Source organism: Grus americana, chromosome 3 (genome assembly GCF_028858705.1).
Source record: "Grus americana isolate bGruAme1 chromosome 3, bGruAme1.mat, whole genome shotgun sequence".
Classification (NCBI taxonomy): Eukaryota; Metazoa; Chordata; class Aves; order Gruiformes; family Gruidae; genus Grus; species Grus americana.
The window spans coordinates 80,817,122-80,845,075 of record NC_072854.1 but is presented as its reverse complement, the minus strand read 5'-3'; the positions used below and the strand labels follow the sequence as shown (position 1 = coordinate 80,845,075).

The 27,954-nt window shown below is 39.8% G+C and overlaps 1 protein-coding gene across 1 annotated transcript; it reads right to left on the bottom strand.

Annotated features, from left to right (window-relative positions):
* Nucleotides 1-2: 2 nt before the first annotated feature.
* On the bottom strand, nt 3-27,194 carry ABCB10 (ATP binding cassette subfamily B member 10). Its single transcript, XM_054820246.1, has 13 exons — nt 26,618-27,194; nt 15,869-16,069; nt 15,325-15,527; nt 13,510-13,644; nt 11,741-11,887; nt 10,790-10,925; nt 8,260-8,355; nt 4,786-4,995; nt 4,421-4,500; nt 3,084-3,264; nt 2,803-2,846; nt 1,236-1,270; nt 3-630 (listed from the first exon to the last, which is right to left on the bottom strand). The coding sequence occupies exons 1-13, from the start codon at nt 26,976-26,978 to the stop codon at nt 339-341; spliced, it is 2,121 nt and encodes a 706-aa protein (XP_054676221.1). The 5' UTR covers nt 26,979-27,194; the 3' UTR covers nt 3-338.
* Between the last annotated feature and the right edge of the window lie 760 nt (nt 27,195-27,954).

Here is a 27,954-nt window from a genome sequence, read left to right as displayed (position 1 = left end):
GATGTGAAAATAAGATTGTCATTTAATTACCTTTGAAATACTGAACTTACTTGAGAACGCAGCACATCATCATACAATGCATTACAGCAAACAAGATTCTAAATGGTCTCAATTACCATAACACAAAGCAGAAAAATCTATACACTGAAATTCTCTCAATTGATAGACATTTTAAAAAGTTGCAATAATTATTAAAAAGCTTTCAATAAAAAGTTTAAACATTTAAGTTTCAAAAGAATATTTTGTACATTTTGGAAAAATATAACATTTACTTTACATCACTGCAACATAAGTTATATTCTTTGTAGTTTGTAAGCTTCCACTATTCATACATTCTCTCATACATTTTCTTTTAATACATCCTTTTCTCTAGATTGTAAATCTAATGTGAAAGTATCACTGTTCTGAAGAAAAGCTTGTTTCTGCATTAATTTCCTGAAAAGTCCATTTGGATTTGCAAGTAGTTCCTCATGTTTTCCACACTCAAGAATTTTACCCTGGCCAAGGACTGCAACAAAATCAGCATTCTGAATAGTAGACAGACGATGAGCAATAATTAGGACTGTCCTCCCTTCCATCAGCCGGTCCAGAGCTTCTTGCACTAGATACTCATTTTCAGCATCCAAAGCACTAGTAAGAAATAGGAAGCAGGGAAGATATTTGTTATTTTAAGACAGGTTAGTTTCATATGCATTAGGCTTATTTTGCTAAAACTGGAAACCCTTGCTATCATTGGTGAAGAACCACCAATGGAACTGCAGGAAAGTTTCGTGACTGCGTAGTGCACACATGCAAGTTACAGGCATTCTATATTCTCATATGCAAATATATGCATGGAGAAATAACACTAAATTAATTCAGTGAAAAAACTTAAGTTCTACTGCAGTATAACTGCACTTTAACACTAAGATCTTAACACTAAGATCTTTATTTAAACTAAAGATACAAGAAAGCTTTAAGTAGATGTTTCAAAATCAAGTTACATATTACAAATTTAACTCCATGAAAAATTACAACACAGTGTACCAGCTATCCTTTCTACTTTGCATAAACAGCTTCTCACAGGTCTCCTAACGAATTCACACATTCTAGAAAGCACATTCTTCTTGTGGTTAAGAAAAATAAGGGGCTAGATAATTTGTGCACAGGCATGCAGAGAAAGAAGAGAGAGCACCTCACATATCTGAGTTTTACAGACAGATAATTTGTAAGTTTCTATTTATTTACTTTCTTACCTTGTTGCTTCATCTAAGAGAAGAATTTTAGGATTCTGAAGAAGAAAGTAAAATTGGTTATAATAACAATTAGACAAGATCTGAATATTTCTATCAATAGAGAACAGGATTTGTACAGCTTAAAACTCTAACTGTGCTTATTTCATCAAAAGAACTGTCATTCAACGCATTACTTTTAAAAAGTCTAAATGCTAAGAGGACAAAACAGAAACAACACTCTTCCATCTTCAAATTTTGCAAAATAAAGTAAAAGAACACTATTACCAGATCACTATTTGAAAGATGCAAACTGCAGGTGGGAGATGATTTTTAATGCATACTTGGCAGCACTGTGGTCGAAAGTTCAATTTTCTATTTACTGCTCTTACGTGGATCTTTCAAAGAGGCTGAGCTACCCTCTGCTTGCAGTCAGTCTGCTATATGTAACTGTCCAGTAACAAAAAAATAACAAAAACCTACCAACAAGCAGTATTTCACCCACAGATGAAATACATAGTACCTAAGAACTAGCATTTAAGAACCCTTCCCAATTAAATAAAAAAATAAAAAATAAATCAGCAGCACTTAAATCCCTAAGAGGCTTTTTCTGAATTACAGTACATAATCCAAACTTGCTTGATGAAGTTGACAGTAAAAGCTTCAGACTTTATCTGGAAGAGCAGAGACTCCACTGCACCCCAAATCACATATATATATCAACTACTCATTTGTTTTTTAAAACTTCCCCCCCCCCCCAAAAAAAAAGTCTCTACTCCCATGAACTGTACTTGACATGAATCACAATCAGCTTTTCAGCATTTGTGGTAAAAGAGAACTGGTATAATAAAAAATTCCTAGGAATCTAGCAGATCTGGGCATGCTAGGATGCTATAGAGACCTGTGCAGCCTAACGTGAATGTAAGCTGGGTTCAGGAGGGCACAAAACTTCCAGCTGAGCATCAGCCCCAAACTGCCACCCTGTGGGGGCCCATGGCCGTCCCTGAACCAAACTCGTGTCCTTCTGATACTCAGAAACCTCCTCATATTAGTGCAGCACAGAGCCTGCCCTAAAGCTAGACCCATGCCAACCCTTGAAGAAAAAAAAAAAAAAATGACACAACATTGTGCCTGAAATAGTAACTTGTCCCAAATCCAGACCAGCCAAAAGTCAAAGCCAAGGCAGGGCATCTATAGTGCTGGTAAGCTGCAACCCAGAAAAAAATCAATACATGAGTGATAAAGATGTGAACAGAGAAACAGAAGTGTCATATATGAGTTTACTAGCACCACATTCTTAAAGTCTTCCTTGATCCTTGACCTGGTCTTATGAAAGTGAGCCGTTATACAATAATTTACCATCAATCTTGGCAATAATTATCAAAAAACATGACTGAAAGAGGAAGAACTTACATAAGTAAATGGTCTTTAGTTAAACTACTCAGCCCCCTCAAACTTCCTCATTAATATAAGAGATATAATTTTCTTTTTAAAAATATTTTTCCACCTGTCCCATTGAAAGGCTTCCTCCTTTTTAACCCTTCCTGCCTCCCCACAAAGTAATTAAATAGCTATTTGGGTGCTGGCTTACCTTGAGCAGAGCTCGAGCAATCGCAATTCGTTGCTTCTGTCCACCTGGGGGGAAAAACTCAGAAATTGAAACAAGAAAACAGATGTGAAGTAATTTTAACTGAATGCCTGGGCTGAGCAGAATTAGGAACGGATACTTTATGGTGGGAGGGCAGCGGGGGATGGAGATGAAGCAGGGATTTTTTTAATACTTATGGCAGGCTATGACTTTGAGAAAAAACTGGTGACAAAAACTAACAGAATAGTATTGAGATTTTTAAAATAACCAATATGAAGATGTACCTGAAAGCAGAATGCCTTTTTCTCCAACTACAGTGTCAAATCCTTTTGGAAAACCTCTAATAAAGCTAGCAGCATTAGCTATTTCTGCAACTTTCTGAATCTCCTCTGCAGTCACAGTAGAAGGATCCTCTGCACCATAGGCAATATTTTCAGCAATAGAACAGGAGAACAGAATGGGTTCCTGATAAATTCAAAAACATAACTAATATGGTAGCTCTGCAATTACATGCATGTAATATAACATAAATAACATAAATCCCACTTACAAGACCCAGCATTAATTTCTTGTATATACATACAAAAGAATACATAAGCTAGAGTTAATTGAATTAAAAACAAACAGAAAAAAACCCTCTCCTAACACCAAAATGGGCAGTCAAAACCAATTGAAAAATAAGTTGCTTTTTTAAATGACATAACCCTCAATTCCTAATATTTGAGGAAGAATGCAGAAAGAGCTATTCATCCAAACATCAGAACACCTCCCCTTTGTACTTTACTACATATCATTTGCAACAATGTCTACACAGATTTCATGACATTTTGTGCATTTGATTTATATTAAAGCTTAAATCAGAGAAGAGGACTGACAGGTCAAGTAATGTACAATGGGATAATGTCTGAAGGTAAGTCTGCTCTGTTTATAAAATAAAGGAGAGACATGCTACAGTATGAATACCAGTATGAATCTCCTACTGGTAACTCAAGTAGAATACATACATTCAAAAAGAAAAATGCTAATGTGCCTACAGGAAAATCATTTTTGCTTTTAATCAGAACATCAACCTAACGGTTAATTGCACCGTGAAGCATCTGGGGAGATGAGGGAAGGAACATACATAGTTTAATCAGTCAAATAATTTATTTTTTAAAGACCATTGAACATCTCTCTGTACTTTCAGAGTCTAGGGGTTGCTAAGGATAGGGCACTACAGGAGTAAGCCTGGAAACAACACAGAGCACAGAAGGTCAGTTTTCAAATGGTTGTGTAAAATATGATTGTGTAACTGCCATTAATACAAAATGTCATTAAATGTTAAGCTTTGTGTTATTTTCTTCAACAAATCATAGCACACATCAAGATGGTCATACATACACAATTTGCAACAATGTACTTTCCAGTCTCCACATGCACACTTTTCTTTCAAGCTAACACTTTGAATCTCTATGATTATGTAAAAACAGACTACAGAATAACAGTATTAGCTCTGAATACTTATTTTTAGAATAAAGCATGCACAACAGCAGTTAGTTAGTTAAAAAGATGAAAAGCAAGGCATAGCTGGTTGATTACACAAAATTATTTCATTCACTTAGAAATTTTTTTTCTTCCTTACCTGACTCACTGTTCCAATCTTTGTCCTGAACCACAGTGGATTTAACTGACAGATATCAAAGCCATCAACGGTGATAGTACCTGAAATTAAGAAACAGTAGAGTCGAGTGTGTTTGATAAGTACTGAAAAGAGGCAGAAAGAACAGCAGAGAACAACAACCCCTGAGGAATCACATACTGGTGGATAAGAAACGCGAAGCTATGCGGGCACCACCACCAGGTATCCATACACCTCAGAGGGAAGCATGGTGCCTCAGTGGAATAATCACATCAGGACCTCAAGCACAGAAACCCCAACTGTTTATAAGGTGTATCTAAGATGTAAAGCATCAACTGTCATGAATGAGAGCAACACACAAAGCATACCTGAGATAGGATCATACAGCCTCAGCAGAAGGGATACAATAGTCGATTTCCCTGTACCACTAGGGCCAACCAGAGCCATAACAGAGCCAGCTGGAATGGAAAGGCTAAAATCTTTGAAAATGGATGTTTCTGGACGTGTTGGATATGCAAACTCAACGTCCTTGAATTCCAAAGCACCTCTGAATGTGTCTTTGCCTAATGTTATTCCCTCTGTATGACAAAGAATAAAATACAGAAATGTGAACAGAAACAAAAAAAATCAGCTCAGCCATCCTAGAACTTGATTTACAGATACTCAACAGAAATATCTATCTCCATGTTAAATCTAGGGATAGCTGCAAGCCACAATTCAGAACCACCGGGGTTGTATTTCAGCCATGACTGAATCAGTGTGGTACACCACTCGTTCCTGAATGCAACTTCAGGTTGCTCACCAGCAGCGAACCTGTAGGCTACCTACACCAAGAGAGAGAATTTGCATTTTGCTAAGACCTGACAATGTTCACTTATAGTATAATTATCTGAATTTTTAAACATATTATAAAGAATTTAAGTTTTGTCAATTAGGAGCAATGAAATAATATGGCAGTGTTGAAGGCCAAAGTCCTGTTGCCATAGAACAGATGCAAAAAGATAAACATTGCAAATCACTTGGTGCCCTTTCACCAAGCCACAAAAGTCACCTGAAACACCCTCCCTGTTGGACAAAAGCAGTTTCCTCTCTGTTACCTGTTAACTGCGTAGATTTTAAGCAAAGGCTGTCAGTCACTGAAATAAAGCTGCTGCTAGGTTTGTTGCAGTAATGGCCATTTTTGAGAATTTTTTTTTTTAAGTGGAAAGTATATTTAATATATTCAGGACAACAGTGCATTCAAAGACCAATCAGAGACATAATTCTTAGGCAACAGTTCACTGAAACTAAAATTTCCATTTGTGAAATACCATAACAAACCATCATGAACGAACGACTGCCAAAGTTAAATAAAACCAGCTTCTTTCTGGAGTGCAGCATTTAATTTAAACAATTACCTTAAAAGATTGTCAGTACCAGAAAAAGCTTATAAATAGGTAAGACAAAGAAACACAATTTCTTCAAGCCCCATTAAATCCCAGCGACACATATCTGTACAAAGCAAATTAACTGGACAGTGGTGCCACATTCCCGAAGGACAGAGTCTCACTGACGAAGGTCCTACCAGTTTTGTGAAAACTGGCAGCACCAGAGCAACGCCCAAGTAGTGCTTGTTCATGCTAAAGTCATGCAACTCAAACCCCTTAATTCTTTTCAGACGCAGCACACGAGTAACACCCAACTAGCCACAGCACAGAGTAGCACGTGCCCGTGTTTGGTTAAACAGTAACTGTGGATAGGAAACCCAGACGACCCATCAGTAGCAATCAAGATTTCACTAGTCCTGCTGGTCCTAGAGCAAATATTTGTTTTGCTTTTCTTTTTCCCAGATTCCTGGTCCTAGAGCAAATATTTGTTTTGCTTTTCTTTTTCCCAGATTCCCTCCCCTTCTCCAGGCTTTCAGTCTAACGGTAGTAGGACAGAAACAGCAAAGACAAGAGCGTACAAGTTCAGACTCCTTCCTTGACTTTAATCCATGGACATACATATTGTAACTTGTTTGTTAGGTAAGAGTACAATGGTCTTCCTTTGGGAAAAGAAATGTATTTGCTAAATCCTGTGCTAGCAGCATAACCCTCACTGTTATGAAAGTAATGGCTTATCTTTATTCACAGTTCCAGTTATTGCACAGTCTATTCCATGGCCAGAAACACTGAAATCTACTGCAATACAGGAAGTCTGGTACCACAAGTCCTTCCTCTATATATTACTGTAAAAATATCTAAAAGCTATATGCAGGATTGTGCTTGTTTCTTCCTTGGATTCTAGATATAGGGGAAAAAAGACATAATTTGTTCCTGAGATATTTGTTGTCACCAACAACAGCAGGAGTTCCATGAAAATAAAACCTAAGTAGCCAAGAGAGTAGATGTTTCAGGTGGGTTTGGACAGTAGAGAAACCGTCTCTTGGTTTTATTGTCTGATGAGCCAGAAATCAACTGTAATTGTTTTTTGAGACAAAGGATTATACCCTTGCCTATGTATTCAGTTTATACTGAAAGGAAACTTAAAAGAGGCTTTCTGTAAGTCTACGCTACATAGATATCTGAAACTTTGTCCAGTTTTTGTTCAGTCTATAAAACAGTGTTTTCTAGATGTCACTATTGGTGTAATTGAACAATTCAATACCTTCAGTGGGAAAGACAACTTCTGCTCCAATACTACTGGCTTACTCTGCACTGGGGCCACTGTAAAGATGAAGACCACTGAAATAATCCAGATTTAAAAAAATAAAAAAAATCACATCCAAATGATGATGAAATCAACAGTTGCACTAGGTCTATGAAGGGCAGAGCAAACTACAGTGTGGCCCTGGATAGTTAGTCATGGCAGGAAGTTTAAGCCAGCTTCACTGCTAAAGACAAGAGTGTGCAGCTATCCCTTCAGCAGCTTGGTGGTGGTTACCTTTTGGGCAAATGGCTGCTATTCTAAGTCTGCCTCCATCCATTGGAGACAATATCGTTACTTTTCACTGGCTATGTAAAGTCTATTCACATTGAAAAGCACCCTACAGACAGGCTTGCAGCTGCGAAGAGAAATGAGACAGAGGCCAGACTGTGACTTGGTGTCCATCAGATTAAGAACTCGAAGAATTCCAGTGCAGAAAGACAAAAGCAGAACAGAAATTTGAAGCACAGCATTTCAAAAGAACCCCTCTGTATCAACCAACTCCAAACTCTATTTCCTAAAGCTAGAGCTCAATCAAAAAATCTGTTATGTTGGATGTTCTTTTCTGACTTCCTCTTACAGCAGCCCTTAAAAAGTTTCTAAATTAGAGGACCATACAAAACTTAGAGGGAAACTACAGTGTTGACAGCTCACCTTGACTCTGCTGTATTATATTTCTTAACAATGCACAGAGCTGATGAAAACTCATGTATGACTTTTGCTTAGTGGGATGCAGCTAATAAAACAGCAAATCACACAGAAAGTATCTTCTACAAGCAGCTCATTGAACTACTTTGATGCAGACAGGCAAATGGTGTTTATACAAAATATATTCAAAACTGGAGGGCGTTGTCTAGCTTCCAAACAATAAAGCCGTAAATAAAGTGTCACTGGCAATACGTTTTTATTTACTATATTTAAATATTATTAAATATTCTGAATTAATTAAAGGATAAAAGACCACCAAATTTTCAGCTTCTAAAACTTCTGATTAAAGGAAATCATCATTATCTGTTTCACAGTTAGGAAAAGTCAGAAGAATTACCACTGTATCTAGTTTCTTTCAGAAGAATACAAGTGAGTACTACCTTTAAGTATTACACACCTCTTTCTGAAGTACTGGTGACCAATAAGAGAAAAATCAACCTATGTGCAATAACAAACCAAGGACCTACCATTAAACGGCAGTTGGGGCTTCCTTTCAATAAGTTCCCATAGACGTCCACCGGCACCTAGTCCTTTCATTAGTTCGGAATAAAAGGAACTTAGACCTAAACAAAAAGCAGACCAGTACTATGCATCCGTATAGAATGGAAGACATAGGAGACATTAAATTTGCATTATACTTTTCATCACCGGCGCTGAAGCATCAGACATGTAGGGAATCTTTTATTCCAACACACTATCAGACATTGATTTAAATCCTATCTAGTCTCACTTCAGAGCTACCAGAAACCCTTATTGACCATTCTTATTTATATCTGCAAAACAAATAATTCCGAAGAAAAAAATAGAAAAAATTAATACACATAAGTTTGCGTAAACTCAAAAGCAAAGCAACTCTTTCATTCATCTGTCAGGAAGAACAGTGTCCAGCTTTAGAGAAATAGCCTTGCACACAACCAGCTATATTTTCAAAATCATTCAGTAGAACGGAGCACTCTGAATGCCTTTCTTTGTCAGACAGGGTTATAGGACAGCCTGGCTGAGTCAGCCACAGGGGAGGGAAGGCACAAAACTAAGGCTGAACTGATGCTTGAGAAGCTATGAGGAGAATGCACAGCATAAAGAAATACGTCTCTCAAGTCAGCATCCTTCAAACATTACTGGAGAAAGCCAAAGCTTAGGACAAGGCTTGCACACAGTACTGGGTCACAGCTCTTAGCAGCTGTGTGAATCATCTTGGAAGCTGGTGTGACTGTAGGGCTTTCCAGCTGAAGTAAACAGAGAAACCAACCTAGAACCAAAAATAGAGTAAGACATAAAATGTCTTATTTCTTCATTTTTTTTGTGTGCCTTTCAAAATAGAGTATCCAATCTCAAAATCTCTGAATTCCAACAGAATAATCCACTTCCACCTTAAAATGCATATAGTGTTAAGAGTGATTTCAGGAGGGCAGAAAAAACAAGGTATATTAAAATAGGTTTACTGGTTTATTCTTGCAGAGCAACAAGTCTAGCACAAGGTCATGAATCTAAGTGTAGACAGGGCATTTCATCGTGCTGCTGCTGAGGACTACCTGAAAGCTTGCAACACAAGGCACTAGCCATGGTGGGAAGCTGTCTGCTTGGAAAAAAAAGCCAAAGCATCTACATCCTAGAGCAGGGCACAGGGGAGAAGGCATAAGCCTCACAGAGCACCTTGAAACTGAGACACTGAGGTTTGCAAATCACAACCACTCATAAAAAAAATAATTATATAATATGGACAGCAAATGCTATCGAAAAATGTTTTTAATTTTCATAACCTGTCTTAAGTATTTGGTAGAAAACACAGCAAACTGTTACAACAAAAAGAGGCAAAGTCCCAAATTATGCAGTGAAGTTCACAGTTCATTGCATGAACTCCTATATGTATAGATGATGACATATACCAAGCTGACTTAGCACTTTGAAGATCTTTATGCTCTGTAGGCATCAAGGAAGGCAGGCTTCTTGTGGCAAGACAGCTTTACTTCAGAGTCCTCATGAGAATGAGCTCTGTGCAGAACTATATTTTTCAATAATGTTAAGTAGAATTTAGAAAGATGTTTTTATAAAAAAAATTCAATGACATTTTATCAGTATTTCTAACATTATTTTTAATTTATTTAACATTAATTTGTCCCACGTTTTCAAAGTGCCGGATATCTGTCTGTTGACCAAACCTGAATGATTTACACAGACAAAAAAGGGGTTTGGTAGATGGAATGGACGCCACTGCAATTTTGATATTCAAGGAAGTAGGCTTGCGAATTATGCCCTCAGGCATATCTTTGTGCTTCCCACGATATCAGGCTTAGTCTTAGAAGAGTACAGATGAGCTGCATTGCCCTGCCAGTCTATCAGAAGTAACAGCTTCATTTTAAAGAAGAACCCTTCCAATCAGTTGTCAAACGTCAAAGTACCTTATCTTCATTTTTGCCTGTATGCAGTAGTGAAGACTGCTCTGACAAAAAGATAAACAGTTTGTTTCTGGGCTAGTAGATTACAGAGTCTGAGCTTCAAGGAGGACTCAGTGAGTAAGGAAAAACAAAAGGTTAGCACCAGAGTGTAGTGTCCTGCTGGCACTTGGTTTACTCTTCCACCTCAAGACACTCTATACTGAATTACAGCTAAATTCTACATGCCTTTCTAAAGAGAATATGTTTAACAGACCCACATATTTTGTAAAAGAAATGTAATACCAGTATTATTTCTTTACACAACATACAAAGTATATTTAGACCCAAAGAAATTTAAAATAACACGTATCCGTCACATACACACATTGAAAAAATAACCTCCGTATTCCTTTGGGAAAATAGAAGGCTTATATTAAGGTTAAGTCATAAATTACCATTTTCATTAACTCTTCAGAAAAAAAAATTATACATGATTTCTTAGGAAGATCATTTGGAAGAGACTTTTTAAGAAACCCGGATCTTTTAAGAGCTTCTTCCCTCCCACCCCCATACTGACTGTAATGCTTTGAAGTGAAGGAAAATCTAATTCCTCATTCCATACCTCCAATGCTTATTCCAACCCAGAAAGCATACATTAGGAAAGATGAGAGTTCACCAACTGTCATGTAGGCACTGCCCATTAGTAATCCTCCTTTGTATAAGACTGAGAGGACAATTAAGTTTCCAGAAAGGCCAGTCTAAGAAAGAAGAAAAAAAGGAAAAGGCAGATTTTGTCACATACATCTTAAACTTTATCCCCTAAAATGTTGTTTCAGAATTTTCCTTCTAAAAAGAATTCCAATACTATGGGTATCTAGATTTTTAGAAGACTGAGTTAAACTTGAACAAAACCAATTCTAAAGCAAACCAAGCCAACAGCCAGCCAGACATCAAGTGGTGCTGCACTGTGCTATCCAAGAAGTGTTCAAAAAGCAAACAACTCTTTTTTGGGTTTTTTTTTTTTGCTTCTTTTTTTTTTTTTTCACCTCATACCCCAAGATGGAAAGGAATACGAAACATTATTCTCAACCACCATTAAAGGAGACGAGTTAATAAGTCTTCAGTTACGTAGCTGTTTTAGAATACTTAAGCAAACTCACAGGAAGCTGCTATCGAAAAACGCAATCCCACTCTCCCTCCCCAACCTGTGCGCTCCCCAGCTTCCTTTGCATTGATGCTCACCTCATCAGGAAGCCAAACCTGTAAAATGCTAAGGGTGGGGGAAGGCTTCCACTGGTGTAGTTCCCTGAACAGGAGGTATGGGCTCAGATAAATAGTACCAAGCTACAGGGTGTGGGGCAGAGAGAGAGACTGGCTTTATCACACCACTGTATCTTGAGGCGCAGTTTCACAGCAATTTAGACTGATTTAAGCCCAGTCTTCCCACAGTTTCATGTAGGTTCAATTTACACTCAAATCATTTATTTGCAGATTTATAAGTATCCTCATGACTTTTAAAATAATTGACACTTGGCAGAACACGGTTGGTTTACTTTCATCAAAATACACTTACTGCTCCAAAGAAGCCTGCCCGCGCTAGTGCCTCTTTTTTAGCCAGCTGTAGCACATAATCAACTTTATTTGTATACTTCTTCATTTCAGACACTTCTTGCCCAAAAGCTCGAACTGTTCTTATGTTTCCAATACGCTCTTCAGCTAACTACATTAAAGCAAGGAACAAAACAAAACACACACAGATACACAATTTGAAATGTTCACATAACAGAAATTTGAAAGTTAAACCAGTATCACTACACTTATCTCCAAAAACATTCTTTTGGGTACCACTGGAAAATTTTTCATGCCCTCCTCCCTCCACTCCTACTCCTTTTTTTTATTTAATTCTATTAAGTTCAAAGTAAACTGCATGCTCAGGCAGGTTAAAAAGAACTTCAAGATTGCCTTAAGTGTTAGCAGAGAAAGAAAAATATAAAAGTAGGGTTAAAAAAAACCAATTTGATGTGAACAACACACATAAGAAAATTACTGTTCACAATAACTTGCAATAACAACGTGGGAAGGGAAAAAATAAAGAATATTCTATTCTACACTAAAGCATGCAAGAAAGCCTGCAGTTATTTCCTGAAACAATTCCACTCATTTGATCAAAGCAATGCTGCGAATTAATTTAGCTCAACTACTCGTGTCCCATTTCAAGTCAGTATTTTAACTTCTAAACAGTGAAGTATTAATTCTAAAATTACCTCAATTGTAACCAGTTAGACTAAGTTGTTAATAGACACTGTGATGGTCTTACAAAAAACAAGGCCCCCTTTTGTGAGTAAAACTATGACATAAAAATGTAATAATTCTTCTTCCATCCCCCATTCAACCTGAATTTGAATGGAACACTAAAATTGCTTGTTCATCTGAAGTACCACACCTGGTTTACAAAGACATGAGCTTCCCTTTAACACAGGATAAAGAAAATAAACAGAAGATCTTCCTTCTGCACAGTTCATTTGCAGAAGTCCCACATAGGATATTCCAACTTTAAAACATCTGACAACTGCGGCTATTTTAACTAGGTCTTTCCTAATTATATCTCTATGAATTTTAATGATGTTTCCCCACCCTCAGCCTGTGAGGAAAAAGGTCACTATCACTACCAATTCTCTGATAGTGCTACAGAATATTTCAGTGCGGTCAGCAAACACAATGAAGACCTCTCTACAACAGCCTCTTTAGAAACAACAGCTTCCTCTACTTCCTCCCAGATAGCTGGGTATCTGTTGAGATGCCCAGAAAAGTTAAAAAATTGCCAAGCCACATAAACATTAGAGAGCTGACAATAAATAAGGTCAAACGTCAAGGAATCATTGCAGAGAAGGACTGCTAGCAAAGTTTTCTTAAAAGACGGATCCATCTAGGATGTTTCTGATGGCTTCAAAGTCATAACTATAGTCCAAAAAAAGTGTTTTTCAAACCTAGTTACCAAATCACACAGGACTTCATGGGCTGATTTTTTTTATGCTCTCACACAGCTAAAGCCTAACCCCTCCTTATCCTTTCCTACATTTCCAAATTCTCAAGGCCTGGTACCTCCACTTAATATTGTTATTCACAGCTCTTTACAAAACAGGGTTGTTTTTTCGAGATCTATGAGTTAAGTGTTACTGACGTTTACCTTTCATACTGTTCAGGTGCAAAACTAAAGGCTCAGCATGGCTTAGGGCAATGAACAGTACAATTATCTTCAGAAGATCTGTACTTTGGAGATATTAACCTAAATACACTAGGGCAACTTTGAAGTTAACTAGAAAGCGTCTGTTAAAAGATTACCTGTGTTGCTTCTGCAAGAGAATCTTGGGTCATTTTAGTAAGTTTTCGCAAGTATCTTCCATAAATCACAGCCAGGATGGCCAAGGGTGGCACAACGCTCAAAACAAATGCAGCAAGGCTAGGAGACACAAAAAACTAGAAGAAAAAGGTATGCGTCAGGGGTTAGCGTTCAGATTAAAAACAACCCACTGGAGTAGTGAAGTGCAACTTCCCTCACTAGAATTTTCTAAAACTAGTAGGATTGTAATTTAGTGCTGCCCTGCTTTCATTTATCACGTTTTATTTCTTTTAGGCAAAATATCCATTCCTCCACAGCATTTAGGGAATGTATCCCACAGTTAGAACAAAGGATTATAAGCAAAGGAGTCTGGATTTCATTTCTAGCTTTCTCACTGGTTTGCTGTGTGGTCTTAGACAGCTATCTTAACCTGCCAGTAAACAGGCCTACCCAGAAATCTCTTGGGGATGCTGAAAGACGTAAACTATTATATACTTTCTAAAGCGCTTTCACAACTTTTGAATAGATGGTGTAATACAGAAAGTTTGAGTAGAGAAATACCCTACTACTTCTGGGTAACTGAGGAACAGAAGGAGTCACCAGTGCTCCCTAGCACCCACAAATGCTCATAACCTGGAATAATGGATTTAATTTACTGTTGCAAAACTTTATCACTTCTAACAATCATCATCAAAGCTTGTAAGTAGGTTCTTTTCATAAGATTTATTGAAATTAGATCTAATGTGTTTTCATTTCATCTTGCTTTCTGTACTGAAAACAGAAAAATCTCCAGAAAAATTCAAAATTGACTTCATTGACAGGCTTTATAATCATTTCATAATAATCTCTTCTTTCTGGGCAAGCTTTTATAGTCCACCTTTTAACACTGCATAACAGCAGCATTTTTGAGCAGAATGCCTTATATAAAGTTATTCCAGTGAATCTATGGTAAGATAAAACCTTAGACTCTATTTGCTTAGATAAATACAGAAAGCCATAATTCTTATCAGTGACAAAGTCACTCAAATCCTGAAACTCTTAACAGTTTCTAATAACAAAAAAAAAGTGGAAACTCTTAACAGTTTCTAATAACATCGATCTTGGAAGCTTATTTTTATGAGGAAGCTTTTTGCTATCTGTTTTTAACTCCAGGTAGACAGTAGAAATTACGACACTTTCATTTAAGATAATTGCCACCAACGCATCTTTTCTCAGATAAGCATAAAAAAAATTAATGCCACAAAAAACATCAAGGGAAGTCAGATTTTTATATAAACCAACTGACCACCAAGGAATATTAACTCATGCACTGCATGGAAGCCTTCATTAACACACTTCCTACTTAAATGTATTCTTTACTGACAGACTAAAGGAGAAAGACTGACACTTGTAAAAATCCTCAGCAATAATTTGATATTCAGTGCTGCCTTTGCTCACCTAGGCCTTAACCAGAATCAACCAACTTCAATGACTTTTACATCAGGCCCTTCACACCCTGTTTTACCTGCAACTATGGGAATGTTATCACTGATTTTAAAATCTTCAGTAAGAACAGAGTTAAGCTATTTGCCTACTATACTTTGATAAATTCAGGCAGCAACAGCAGTTCATTTCAAACCCTCATTCTCCATATTTTGGCTTTTGAGTAAACGCCAAGTGGCTATATTGCAATGCAGTACATGGATAACCAATGAAATACACTTGTATCTAAGATCGCACAACAGTTTCTGGACTGAATCACATTCACACATTACCTAACAGAACTGAAACAAACTTGAAACTACAAGAAGTGACAAGCAGGGAAGAGACCACCATACCATCATTCCAACCCCCACAGATGCCTGCGCTCCTGCCCTGAGCCCATCTGAAAGGTTTTCAGTCACTGAACGGCCCAAGAGGGCTGTATCCGAAGATAAGCGGTTTATCAACTCTCCTGTTCTGGTCTTGTCAAAGAAAGCGGTTTCTTGCTTCAGAATAGAGGAGAACATGGTTGTTCTCAAACGTTTCACAATTCTTTGTCCTGTCAGGAACAGAAGTCAGTCAAACACGGCAACAAGATTACACAGATGCTGACAATATAAAAATCACAGGATTACACAGCACTGAACAAGTCACATTAGAGAGTTTTCATACACTACGAGATAGTGAGCTTTAAGATGTCACGTAACAGTAAATAAAAATGAACAATTATTCCAGCATATTTATCTTTGCACTATTAGTTTACCTTTGATCTGGTAAAAAAAGCTACTGATTCCAAGAGGATCTCTCAGGCAGTGCCAAGAATTTATTTCAGATCATTAGACATCCTGACTCTCTGAATAAAAGATGACTCTCGGTAGCACTTTTTGCTTCTGTTTTTACCTGCAGTCTGCATGAGGTAGACACGAGTAGCATTAGCAGCAGCACCACATAAAAAGATTCCACTCAGCAAGGCACACAGGCTGGTCAGGCTGTCAGTGAATTCTTCACTGGGATTTGTATAAATAACGTCAATAACTTTACCCAGAAAGAAAGGAGCTGACATGGTAATGACACTGGAAACTGTCAGAAAGCCAACAGCAGCTGCAAATCAACAAGGAAAAAGAAAAGAAAATTATTCTGAATTTGCGAGATCATTAATATTGCATATGAAATAATTTTTCACTTGAAATTTCTATTAAGCTTGCAAGTGTCCGTATTAAATAATTAGCATTCTTTTAGTCCCAGTTCTGAACGGGACATTTCGAGTCACTGCATAAATTAATTTAGGCAAGGAACATTTTAAGATCCTGAAAGCCTCTGTATACAATCACAGTCCTGGAACTGATTCTCTTGTCTAACCTTCCCCACCACCATCCGACAAAGTTAACTCTTCACAGATGTCATCCTTAGAGAGCATTCACAGTTAAGCAAGTCTTCCATAGTGCTCACACAATCCTTCACTCCTGTTTGGTTTGGTTTTTATCTTTCATGCTTGCTACCACAATAAAGCTTCCAGCTGTCTATTTCTGAGATAGCAATGGACTGAAATAAAGATCTGATCCAAGAACTGTCTAAACCATGCAATTTTATTTGGGGGAAAAAACCCAAAACAACCAAACAAAAAAATACATTTGATTTACTCTTGACTGGCAAAATTGATACACACTTGTTTTGTTTTACTCTTTACTATTGCTGGTCTAAAGGAAAACTAGCATAAGTTTGAATGGTAGTATGTTCACTGATGAGCAGAGCTCTTGAATTCCAGTTGCAAGATCACCCATGGAACAACCTGTGTAACTGTTTGAAGCTGTATCGCAGAGTATGCAAGATTGCACTGGACCAAGACTTAGCCTTTTGAACTTCAATCTGCAAAGAAATTTCTTGAGTCAAGAACACAGCTTGATTCTGAAAAGGCAAGCCAGGCTTGGAAGGCTGAGAACTAGAAAAAAAAACCCGCTTAATTGAAAACTGAACGAAGTTCATATGAAAACCACCGAACCACAACAAACAATACCATTTATACAGCATAATTTTCCAACAGCAAACCCCACGCTTAAAGCAACCATTCATAGGATTGCTACAAAACTACTAGCAGATAATGCCTTTAAAGGCAAAAAGACACTGTGCTGAATATCCTGAAGTTGCCTGAGTTTTAGCTCCATTCCACTGAGCTTCCTGTATCACTTCTGCGATGAAGACAGCAGAGCGCCTCCCATCAGTGCACTGCTGTAAGCAGTATTTCTAACATCTCTCACAGATGGTTTGATGCCTCTTACCACCTCCACACGCATGTGGAAAGCTTTGTCTCAGTTTATACTTGAAGTGTAAATACAGCTGTGCATTTATGATGAAGAATTCAAGGTACAAAAAAAAAATGCATTCCTGCCACCACCTGAAGCAAACACTTCACTGCAGTGCCCCAGAGCAGTCCTGGGAGAGCTCCACGCACTGCCCAAGCAAGCTTTATCCTTACCGTTGCGTCCAACCTGCTGCCTGCGGTTCTTATTCAAGATCTGTTTGCGATCTTTCCGTTGCATTACACTCAAGCCAGCAAGCACGTTAAAGATGAAGGACTTGGATCTTTAACTTGAAGCTATAGACACTATAAGAAGCCAGAGTAGAAAGGGAAAGACTTCCTGCTGCAAACTTATATGATCCATACCATAGACACATCTCATAAGCATATTATTTACTAGCGAAAACTTCCTATAGAATGAGTGACCTTATTAACAGGCTGGCTGCATTGGTGTATTCAAGCTGTGAGGCAGCTGGAAAAATCCAACAAAAGCCAGGTCATCTCCTGTCAGGAAAAGCTGATCTGTAAGGCAGCTGGAGATGGTCAAAAGCATTGCTTACAAGCACAGCACTGCATGGCAGCTCAGTCTTCACTAGTCCAGACAATTTCTCAGTTATGGATGGAACTGGACAATTGCATATTCACTAAAGGAAGAGGACTGTACGGCTAAAAATCCCATATGCCTAGCGGTACAGCCTTCCTGGCTTGGATTTACCTTCAGCTCTTCTTCATTCAAACTAGCGTAGGTTTCACTGTAATTACTTCCTACAGCCTTAACTGAACTAAAAGCAAAAAAGTAGTACATAAAGCAAACAGAAGACTACTAAACTACTTAAACATTAGACAAAGTTTCAATAATATATTGGAACAATGCTGTCCTGAAGATGAAAGCTTATATAATCCAGATGTCACTTTTCATTTTCCCCTTAAGTAATATACCTGTCTATATCAATTTAACCACAAATCACATGCAAAATAAGATTCCCTAACTGAAACTCTCACTTTGATTACACCAGCAGAACAACTAGAAAATAACACGGATGCCAGCTGTTGCTCTTTTTTTTTGTTTTAAACTGTTGACTAATTGAAGAAATAGGAATCAGCAAACACTCCTTCTATCTCTTCATTCAAAGAAGAGCTGTCAGTGTGATAACTGACTAAAGGGAGGAGTACGAAGTGTTCAGCAACCAGATATGAAGACACTTCAGTGACGCTGAAGGTTGTTCCTGACAGAAAAAAGGTCAGAGTAAACTTTACAGTATTAGTTTCATGTATCTTACTCTGTTACCCAGAAAATTATGTCAAACAAAAGAGTGTAGTTTGGAAGCTTTATTTTTTAGAGTAAATCTGTTCTGTAGGCTATGAGATGAAAATAAAACACTGAGTTAGATTAACAGGACTTATAAAACCAGGGCTACGTCAAAGTGGCAACAGAACAAGGCAAGCTGGCTCCAGCAGCAGCTGAGCAGTCCTCTTGGAAACATTAGGCAAACATTTTGCTTGTCTACTTGCACAGAAATCCAGATTGCTGTACAAAGTGATGTCTTTATTGCTATTAAGATCAACATGTTCTCTGTTAAGGCTACTGTGGGCTTTCTTCTTGACAGCAGAGCTGCAACTTCATTTCAAAGTAGATGTATCCAGGGGCAAGGAATTGGTCACCAACTGATAAACCAGGACGTTCAGAAGCAGTAACTAGGCAGAGCTATCAGAAACCTCTCTTCAGAACATGGATTAAGTCACTCCAAAGAGTCATAAACCAATTTTCCACATGCAAGAACACCACCAAGAGCGTGAAAGTTTCTAATTTTGCTGGTTCTTACCAGAGCATCCTTCTCACCTAGTACAGTATGTGAGAAAGTACAAAGCCAAAAAATTGCTTGCAAGCCTGTTGGAGGAAGGGCAATATTAAACACAAATACATAAAGATTTGACCTCAGATGAATTAAGATCACTCAAGCCAATCAGGGATGAAGGACAGAAAAATGAGGTAATAATGATGTTTGGCAGTGCATGGTAACAGAGCAACAGGACACTATCTAGTTTTACTATTCAGTAAGGTCATGAATATTACCCCCCAGAATTTAAGTATTTTACTGGCTTTATTTGAAGATCAGGGCTGGCAGGTCAGAAAGCAAGTTCTGGATTTGTCAGAAGTACCCTTCTACCAGTAACCGAGAACGTCTGTCCTTTACCAGTTATCTGTGCAGCTTTATTCTAATACACAGTGACTTTTTTAACTTAACACTGAATTTCCACAAGGGCATTTGGAGTGACAAATAAAGTCTACTGCATTCTATTTTGTGCATGCACAGGGACTGGGCTCTTTGGTTGCTCTTTTACGGGAGAAAGATGCACTGATAAAATTTGTATTTATTGGTTAGGTAAAGTCGATTTCTATTTGGTGAACTCTGGCCACAAGGGATTTGTTTTGGATTAATATTGGGAGGTTGAAGGACTGGTATCAACCATGCAAAGCGTCAGTTCTGCAAATATTTATTTCAAGATAGAATCTTCTTCCAGAGTACTTTGTAAGCACTTAAGGATGTTCTGTTTAATTCTAGGTTAGGTATGACTAGTCTGGTTTCCTTTCTGTGTTAAATTCATACATATCTGGACTGCACCTGTTGTTATGCAAGAACCACCTTTTAGAATCGCCCTCCTTACCTTATTAAGAACAACTGAAATACTGTACTCAGAAAAAAATACAGTTCATATCTGATGGCATGGTTGTATACTGCTCTCCTGGTGCATTTTGGAAAGCTGCTAGCTTTTTGAGTGGAACTGTCTTAATTTGCAGGTATTGTCAATATACTGAATCTTGCAAATTACTATTGCCAGTGAAGATTGCAGTTTTTAGAAAAATGTTTACAGGAGTATTCTGTAGACAGTTTGACATGGTTATTCAATCTGTGGTGTTTTTTCTTTTGTTTTGTTATTTTTTGAAGCACAAAAAAGCAGTTTGGGTTTTCAAATGGCAAAGACTGTTTTCTTTGGTACAATAACAATACAGTTGCACAACTTACTGAAAATATCTTCAAGACAGCTCACGAAAAGGCTGGCATACTGTGGGTCATCTGACTGACCAGGATTATACAATAGTTTGGAGAAATTAACAGCTACAGAAAATTGTTGTGGGACAGAATTAAACAAGAGAGATGAACCATACCTTTGAGATAATATCTCAATAACAAGACCAGTGTCCAGGGTTTGGAGGGCACAGCAAGATACCAGCCCAGGAGCAAGCTCCAGAATATCGGCTAGTGGCATCCCTCATGCTCAGAACATTTACATGATGCAACTTACAGAAGCAGCCTATCACCTTGAAGAACGTCTACTTTTTGAGTCATGAGGTATTCAAGATTGACAGAAATCACCCTTGGTAGCTCCTCAGCAAGGCTCCTATGATCAAACAGGACAGACCTGCCAGGAGTCCTTTGCTATGGAACAAACAAAATATCAAGGAGCCTTTGCAGAGTAGGCTATTGAGGGTTTGTCGGAAGAGCTTTCAGAGAATATATTTCACAACAGAAGTGTCCTTCCAGGCAGAGCAGAACGCAGCGATTTGAGGAAGCCCAAGAAAGGGAAGAGCAAATAAGACTGCCACTGTGCACAGGAGAGAAGGAGGAAGAGGTAGCAAGGCACACAGCCTGACGGAAGGCCTGTGCAGAGCTGTGCAAAACCTCGGCTTGCAAGCAAAGATGGAGGCTTGACTCTGTAAGCAAGGATCTTCGCTTTCTCTTAAGATGGTATCTCTATTTTACAATTTGCTATTATCAATACAAACAGCATCACAAGCTAGTCTTTTTAAGACACCCAAAAATAGCTTTGTCACAAACAGGCCTGTTTAAGAACCCATTGATTTTTTTTTCCCCACTTTTTTTTTTTTTTCCATTTTGGAAAATATTTGGAGAACTCATCACCCACACACAAAATGTAAAAGCAGTTCGGGGGGGGGAGAGGTGGGGGGAGTGGCATGGGAGGGAAGGGGAATGCTATGATTTTTATTTCTAAAAGCTTACTATCCTATCAAAACCCACAATAAAAGGATGGCTCATATAGCCAGGCTAGAATCCTCTGAATGTTTTCAACAGCTTCCCTGGACTACTATTTCAGGACAAGGCACCAGGCTGTAGTTCAGATACAGCAGAAGTATAGAGCTCACTCAGAAAACTAGGAAAACACTAGTATTTTCTGTATTTTATCACAGCATGTTAAAATAGTATAAACCATTAATTATGCACTCATAAACTTCAGTTGGAGATATTTAAAAAACAGAATTCCTTTCGAAGACAAAGTATTTTTAAATTTTGATTGTATTTTCTAGTGATACTGATTTTCCTCAGCCATAAAAATCAGCTAGGTTTCTAATCACCAAATGTTGCAAAGTAATAAAATAACTCTAGGTTTGAAGGAGAGAGTACAGCTGCTTTTTTTTTTTTTTTTTAACTGGTGTTTAAAAGCATTTAACTTGTTCATATTTATCTTGCACAGAAGACAGTCTTTATGTCAGAGCAATCTAGCTATTATTCCTTCTATCTTCACAATTTACACAAATAGTGCAGAAAAAATATTCTGCAGAGAAATTAAGTTGTAAGCACCTAACTGATCACAGTAGTCAGCAGCTACCATTTCTGCAGTATCTTACCTAAGGAGCTTCATTAACAGTTCAGCACCAATTTAAAATAAGGAACTGTCACCAACTAGCCACAGAAAGCAAACTTTTTGTGATAAAGCTACAAGGCTGCTTGGACTGTTTGTAAGTTTCTACCAAACATCAACAAAATCAGAAGAAAAACTAGGGAGGAAGAAACAACAAAAAACATGTAGCCTCTTTGATTTTTACAAAAAGCACACTGCACATGAGAAAACAATCAGCAAGTTACCCCTGTATATACCATACATATAGCAATTATGATTTTAAAACCACAAGAATTGCCTTCAGAAAATTCAAGTTAAGCATGGTTGTTGAGTTGCTTTTATATGAGCAGAACCACTTAACAATAACTAAATACAGTAAGAAAAAACAGCAGCTACATACATGGACTTGAGAGGTGAACCCAAATTTTGGCCAGGAATTTCCCAGCTACTGGGTGACAGCACAGAAACGGCAAGATTGACAAGACTGGCCTTCAATCCAGGTTCCAAAGAGAAGCGTGTCTGTAAGCCTGTCCACTGCTCCCACTAGTTTCCTTCCCATTATGCACACTACAGAATTAATTTGACTCACTGTCAAGGTTGGAATGGGTACATGAAAACTAATTTTTCAGAGAGATGCCACTTGTCTGACTTTTAATTAATTTTTAAATGGAGGGGGGAAAGGTAAATCCTTAACAGTGCGTGGATTGCCTGCTGATGTTCAAAGTCATGCTACAAACTTGGAAGAGCAAAAGTTTCAAAATTAAACCATTTAAATGTTACTACAAACTAAATACATGTTATCTGCCCAATTTAATTTCCTAAAAATAACTGAATTTTTCAAAGATACTCCTACTCAAGTACTTGACATAAGAAATGTCAGCTTGTACAAGTATAAATAACTGAAAGGATGACTTTCTAGTAGCAACTCACAGCTGATGTGTTCTACATTTCTATCTGCATCTTGTACAAAATATTACTACCCCAATCATCCCCAACCAAATGAATTATTAAAATAGTTTCTGAACTACATTACAAAGAATAGACCTAAAAAACGTAGGCAGTCTTAGGTACAACATTTTATTTTTTTTTTAAATTGCCTTTCTTTAAGAATTGTTTTTACAGGCATTTGTTCCTTATTAGAAACCACAAAAGATAAATCTACAGCAATCCAGTATTTCTCATTCAAGGACAAGAAAGTACATCACCTGGTATAACTTAAAAGTACAGAAAAATCAGATTATAACACATTCATGGCAAATTTTAAGCTACAGGAAAACTGTTATTACAAATTATGTCCAAAATTCTAAAATAAAACTTATGAAATAACATTTCTGGCACATCTCTAGAGAACACCTGTGTATAAAACAAACCTTCCTTCTTTGACTCTGCACAGAAATGTTATACCTGGAAAGGGCATACTTTGCTATTTGATTAAAAATTTTGGAGTTCCCTGTGCTTACTTTACAATTCAATAGAACTATTGATTTCAAGTGTGGTTTGGATAAAGTGCAACAGACAGATTCTCACAGTGGGAAACAAGGAGGCAGGAGGAAATAAAAGGGATCATTTTGAAAAGGCATTTTTGTGGCCTTGCACACACAGCAGGATTTAATAATTTAAACAATGGCCCTGTCCTCTTCCCTGGGAATTGAATTAAACTGAAGACACAGGTTTACCTGACCTGACTGCACAGGATAAGCCAAAAAATTGCTAAAACAACTTCCCTCCCATGTTAAACCTGGAAGGTATTACAGAATTTACAAACTCCTACTTTCACTGCACAAAAACAAAACTGTGGCCGCTAACAGAGTGAATTCCCATCATAGCGTTTAGCCATCATTTTGCCACTGTTAATAAGAACAGCAAAATTTAGCACACATGTCCTGTTTAAAATGCATTTGCAGCTCTACCCAACTCGAAGTAACTGGAGATGAAATATGGAACATATTACACTGATATTTTTGTTGATGTTGTGGCAGTAAGATATTTGGTACATTTATTTTCATGCCTAACAGCCTCTGGAGGGTCATAAACTCCTTCTGCAAGGAAAGTACACCGCTCCTTCCTGAGCCCGCAGATGGCAAAGAGACCCTGTGTAAAACAAGACATGACCGTCTCTTTTGGTGCCAGTCACAATCAGAGCAGATCACCTTCACCTGTTACCTGCACCGCCTCAGCTGACACCGTTTCCCCACCGCACCAAGATGGGTGATCCTAGCCTTGCTCAACTTCCTCACATAGCATCCTCTGCTCCCCAGGCCTCCACGGTCATCGCTCCAACTACTTCATCTTCTGTGACTGTGAATTTCAACGCATCACTGCAATGAGCAGAATATCACGACCCATGCCACGTGGAATCACAGAAAAGGTGCATATCACTTCACAGTGGTAATGCTATACACCTATGTTACCAACAACAGGTTATATAAAATGCAAAAGATCTGGAAGAGCTCAACTTTCTTGCAAAACAAAACTGCACCTGTAAAGCCTCTGAAGAGATCCCACAGCATTTGCTTACCATTTATACGGACTTGAAGAGGAAATTAAATGTTTTACCCTAGCTTGTTTCATACAGTGAAACCATTAACCTTCCTCTTTCTTTGAATGCAGGAAAAACAGAGATACTGAGTTTTTAAGGACTAGTTTCTCAGTACAAACATGCAACAGGAATAAAATGCAACATATTTAATGTATTTTAGATACAATGGGGAGATGTGATTTCCCTACAACCACCTACAAGGCATTTTACCCATATGTGTTATTCCTGCACCTACGATGACCCGGAGTATTTTCCTTGTTAGCTTTTCCATCCTGCCACTTAATTACAACTTAACAACAAAAGTTTTCCCTTAAGTAGGGTGTCAATAAAAGAAGAAAAATTTTACATAAATTCTCTCCTCTCCCAGAACCAAAACCAACAGAACATTGAAAAGCAGTTGATACATTTGTGTATTTTTTCCATCCTCATGATTTGATATTATCAAGTTGTTGTGCTGTGTTGTTTTTTTTTTTTAAAAAAACCAAAACTTTAATTCAGGCCATTTTGTTATCTCAAAAGATAAAACAGCATCTAGCTGATTTTTAGTAACTGTGATAGTCAATTTACTTAGATAAAACCATCAGCTGACTGCACAGATTAAGAATACTCAACCCTATTTTAAAATACAATTACAAACAAGCATACCGTACCCTGCCTGCGATAAGCAAGCTGACAGCAAGCGCTCAGTAAAGGAAACTAAATTAAGTTTTCAGTTAGGAGTCTTTGGCTCCTAAAAGCCATCCTTCAAATAACTGTTTTGTTTCAATTTCAATGGGGAAAACAAATTCATTGTAAAATCAGCAGGTAATCTATCTGATCAGATACTTACTTCTTCACCAAAATCTGAAGACTGAACATTAGTTACTGGTAAAAGGCTTTTTACTTTTTAGTCCATAAACCAATGAAGAAAAATAATCCCAAGCAAGACTGAAGCCTTACTGAACATTACACCTTCCCCCCTCTCCATCCAGCCCTGTCCCATCAATTTTCCCCTGCTTTTACTCTGCACAACCAAGATTGTGGTATTAGCTCCATAAAACAGGTGTTCACAGCATAGAAATAGTTCTAATTTCTTATAAAAATTCATTTGGATCCAAGTTATTTTGGCTATGTAATCCCAACATGTAACAAAGCTCTGTAACTGTCCCCGGTGAATAAAATATTGTACAAAGTATCTCATATTTCTCAAAACCACCTCTTTATGTAAGTCTACCTACTTCACCTCTTTTCTCTCGGACACCATTTACCCATTCTATGGGAACTACCCAAGTTTTTGCAAAGGCCTCACACTGCCATGATAGCATGCATGCTGTTCACCACTAAAAGTGGTTTTAAGAAAACCAAACCACATAATTTGATACTGTTTTCTTACTAGCAACTATTACCCTATTGGGCCCATGAGAAGCAATGTCAAAAAAAGTTTGTTTCTGCTCCTTGTAGATAATATCACTCTGTTAAGGGCACAATTTAATACAACCATGGTGTTTGACTTCACTGTATAGACATTAAAAATAAATAAATCGTTTTCAAAACAACTTATAAAGTTCTAGGCAAGAAATTCCTGGGAGGCAGAACTCCAATTTATCTAATACGTTGGGTTTTTTTTTTTAAATCTGAGGGTTGCCCTTTTTACTTCATTCCATATAGTCTCAGGCCCATGTTTATTGCAGGCTGCTTGTGAAGCCAGCACTGAACACGCAGAGAGGCATTAGCCAACACTACTAGCGAACTGAGAGTTCGGCAACTTCCAAAACTCTTGCCTTCCCTTCAAAACAACAAATTAAGAGATGGCAAGGGGGAGGAGAATGCATGTTTTTAGCTTTTTACGCGTATCAAATGCTCACTTAAAGATTTCACGTTGTGCTCTGATGCTACCAGGTGCGCCGCTTCGGGAGGGAAATACGACCTTCTGCACCCCGGCCGCGGGCCGCTCCGGGCTGTGCCCCCCGGGCAGCGGCCCCCACGCCGCGAGCGGGCTGTTGGGCGGCGGGGCAGGACCCCCACCCAGGCTGCGCACCCGGCCCGCCGCGCAGCTCGGTCCCGGGAGCCCCTCCTGCCGGGGCGAGGGGAGGCCCCCGCGGCCGCGGCGCCCCGCCGCTCCCTCCCCGCTCGGACAAAGCCCCAGGGCGGCCCCCGGCGCGGCGGCGGGGCAGCCCCGGGCCGCGGCCGGTACCTGTCAGTCTCCAGCGCTCGGGGTGCGCCATGGCCAGCAGCCTCCGAGCCTCGAAGCGCGGCGGGGCGCCCGCAGCCCCCCGCGGCGGCGCCGGCGGCTCCGCGCCCGTGGCGGCGCTCAGGGAGCGCGGGGCACTGCCCGCCGCCGCGGGCGGGGGGAGGAGGAGGCGGCGGCGGCAGCCCGGCGGCGGCGGCGGCGGCGGCAACAGGAGCAGCGGCGGGGGGGGCGTCCCGCACCTGCCGGCCAGACGCGGCGGGGCGCGGAGGCCGGCGGCCCCGCCAGCGGCCCGAGCCCAGGGGGGCGGCGCCGCCCGCCGCAGCAGCGGCAGCAGCCAGGGCAGGCGCGGCGCGTAGCCCGCCATGCGGCCGGCGCGGCGGAGCCGAGGCGGCGGCGCTACTGCTGCTCCTGCTGCAGCCGGTCCCCGCCGTGCGGGTCTGCGGCAGGAGGAGGCGCCTCCGAGCCGCCGCCGCCGCCCATGGGCCGGCAGCCGGGGGCCCGCGGCGGCCCGGGCCCGAGCCGGCCTGCGGTAGCTGATAAGACTGCGGTTGTCGGCTTCTTCCCGGTCACTGGGCTGCGCCCCGGCTCCCAGCCAGCGCCCTCTGCCGCCGCCCGGCCCGAGGAGGGGATGAGGCCGGGGCCTGCCGAAATGGCGCCCGAGTCCGCCCTGCGCGGTGACCGCAGGGTCCCACCTGGCAGGGGGCCGGGGGCCGAGGCGCCCGACCCCGGGAGAAGGAAAGGGGGACCCTGCCCTGCTCGCCCGTGCGCTACCTCGGGAGGGAGTTTGCCCCCTTCCCCTGTTCCTGCCTCCCAGGCCTGTGTGGGTCACGCCAGGGGAGGCTGTCTCAGGCTGGCCATCAGGCTTGCGTGGGCGTCCTGCCTCTGTCCGCGGGTCTGGTCCTGGCCTGGACAAGAGAAAATCTCCCGCAGAGGGAAGCACCGGCCTGTCAGGGACACCACGTGCCCGACCCCGCGCTCAGGCTGGCAGTTACGGGATCCACATAAACAGGCCTTACGTGCCCCTGCTCGGACTGGAAGCTACAGGATTCATACGAACAGCCCTTCATTGTTACTGTTTTATTCACATATTACTGCTTGGGGTACAAGCCATTTTCCAGACAATCTGCTGCCCCTACCCCTGATTTAAAAAAAAAAAAAAGAAGGTGAGTCACCAGGGATGCAGCTTTCCTGCAGCTTTCCTGCAGCTGTGCAGTACTGGAAGCTGGAGCAGGGGATGGACCCCTGTGTCCTGTTTTTCCCCGATGGGGAGCCCGGTATAGGGATACCTACACTTTTAAAATTTTGAGTCAGGTATCTTTGTGAATTAGTTAACATCAACT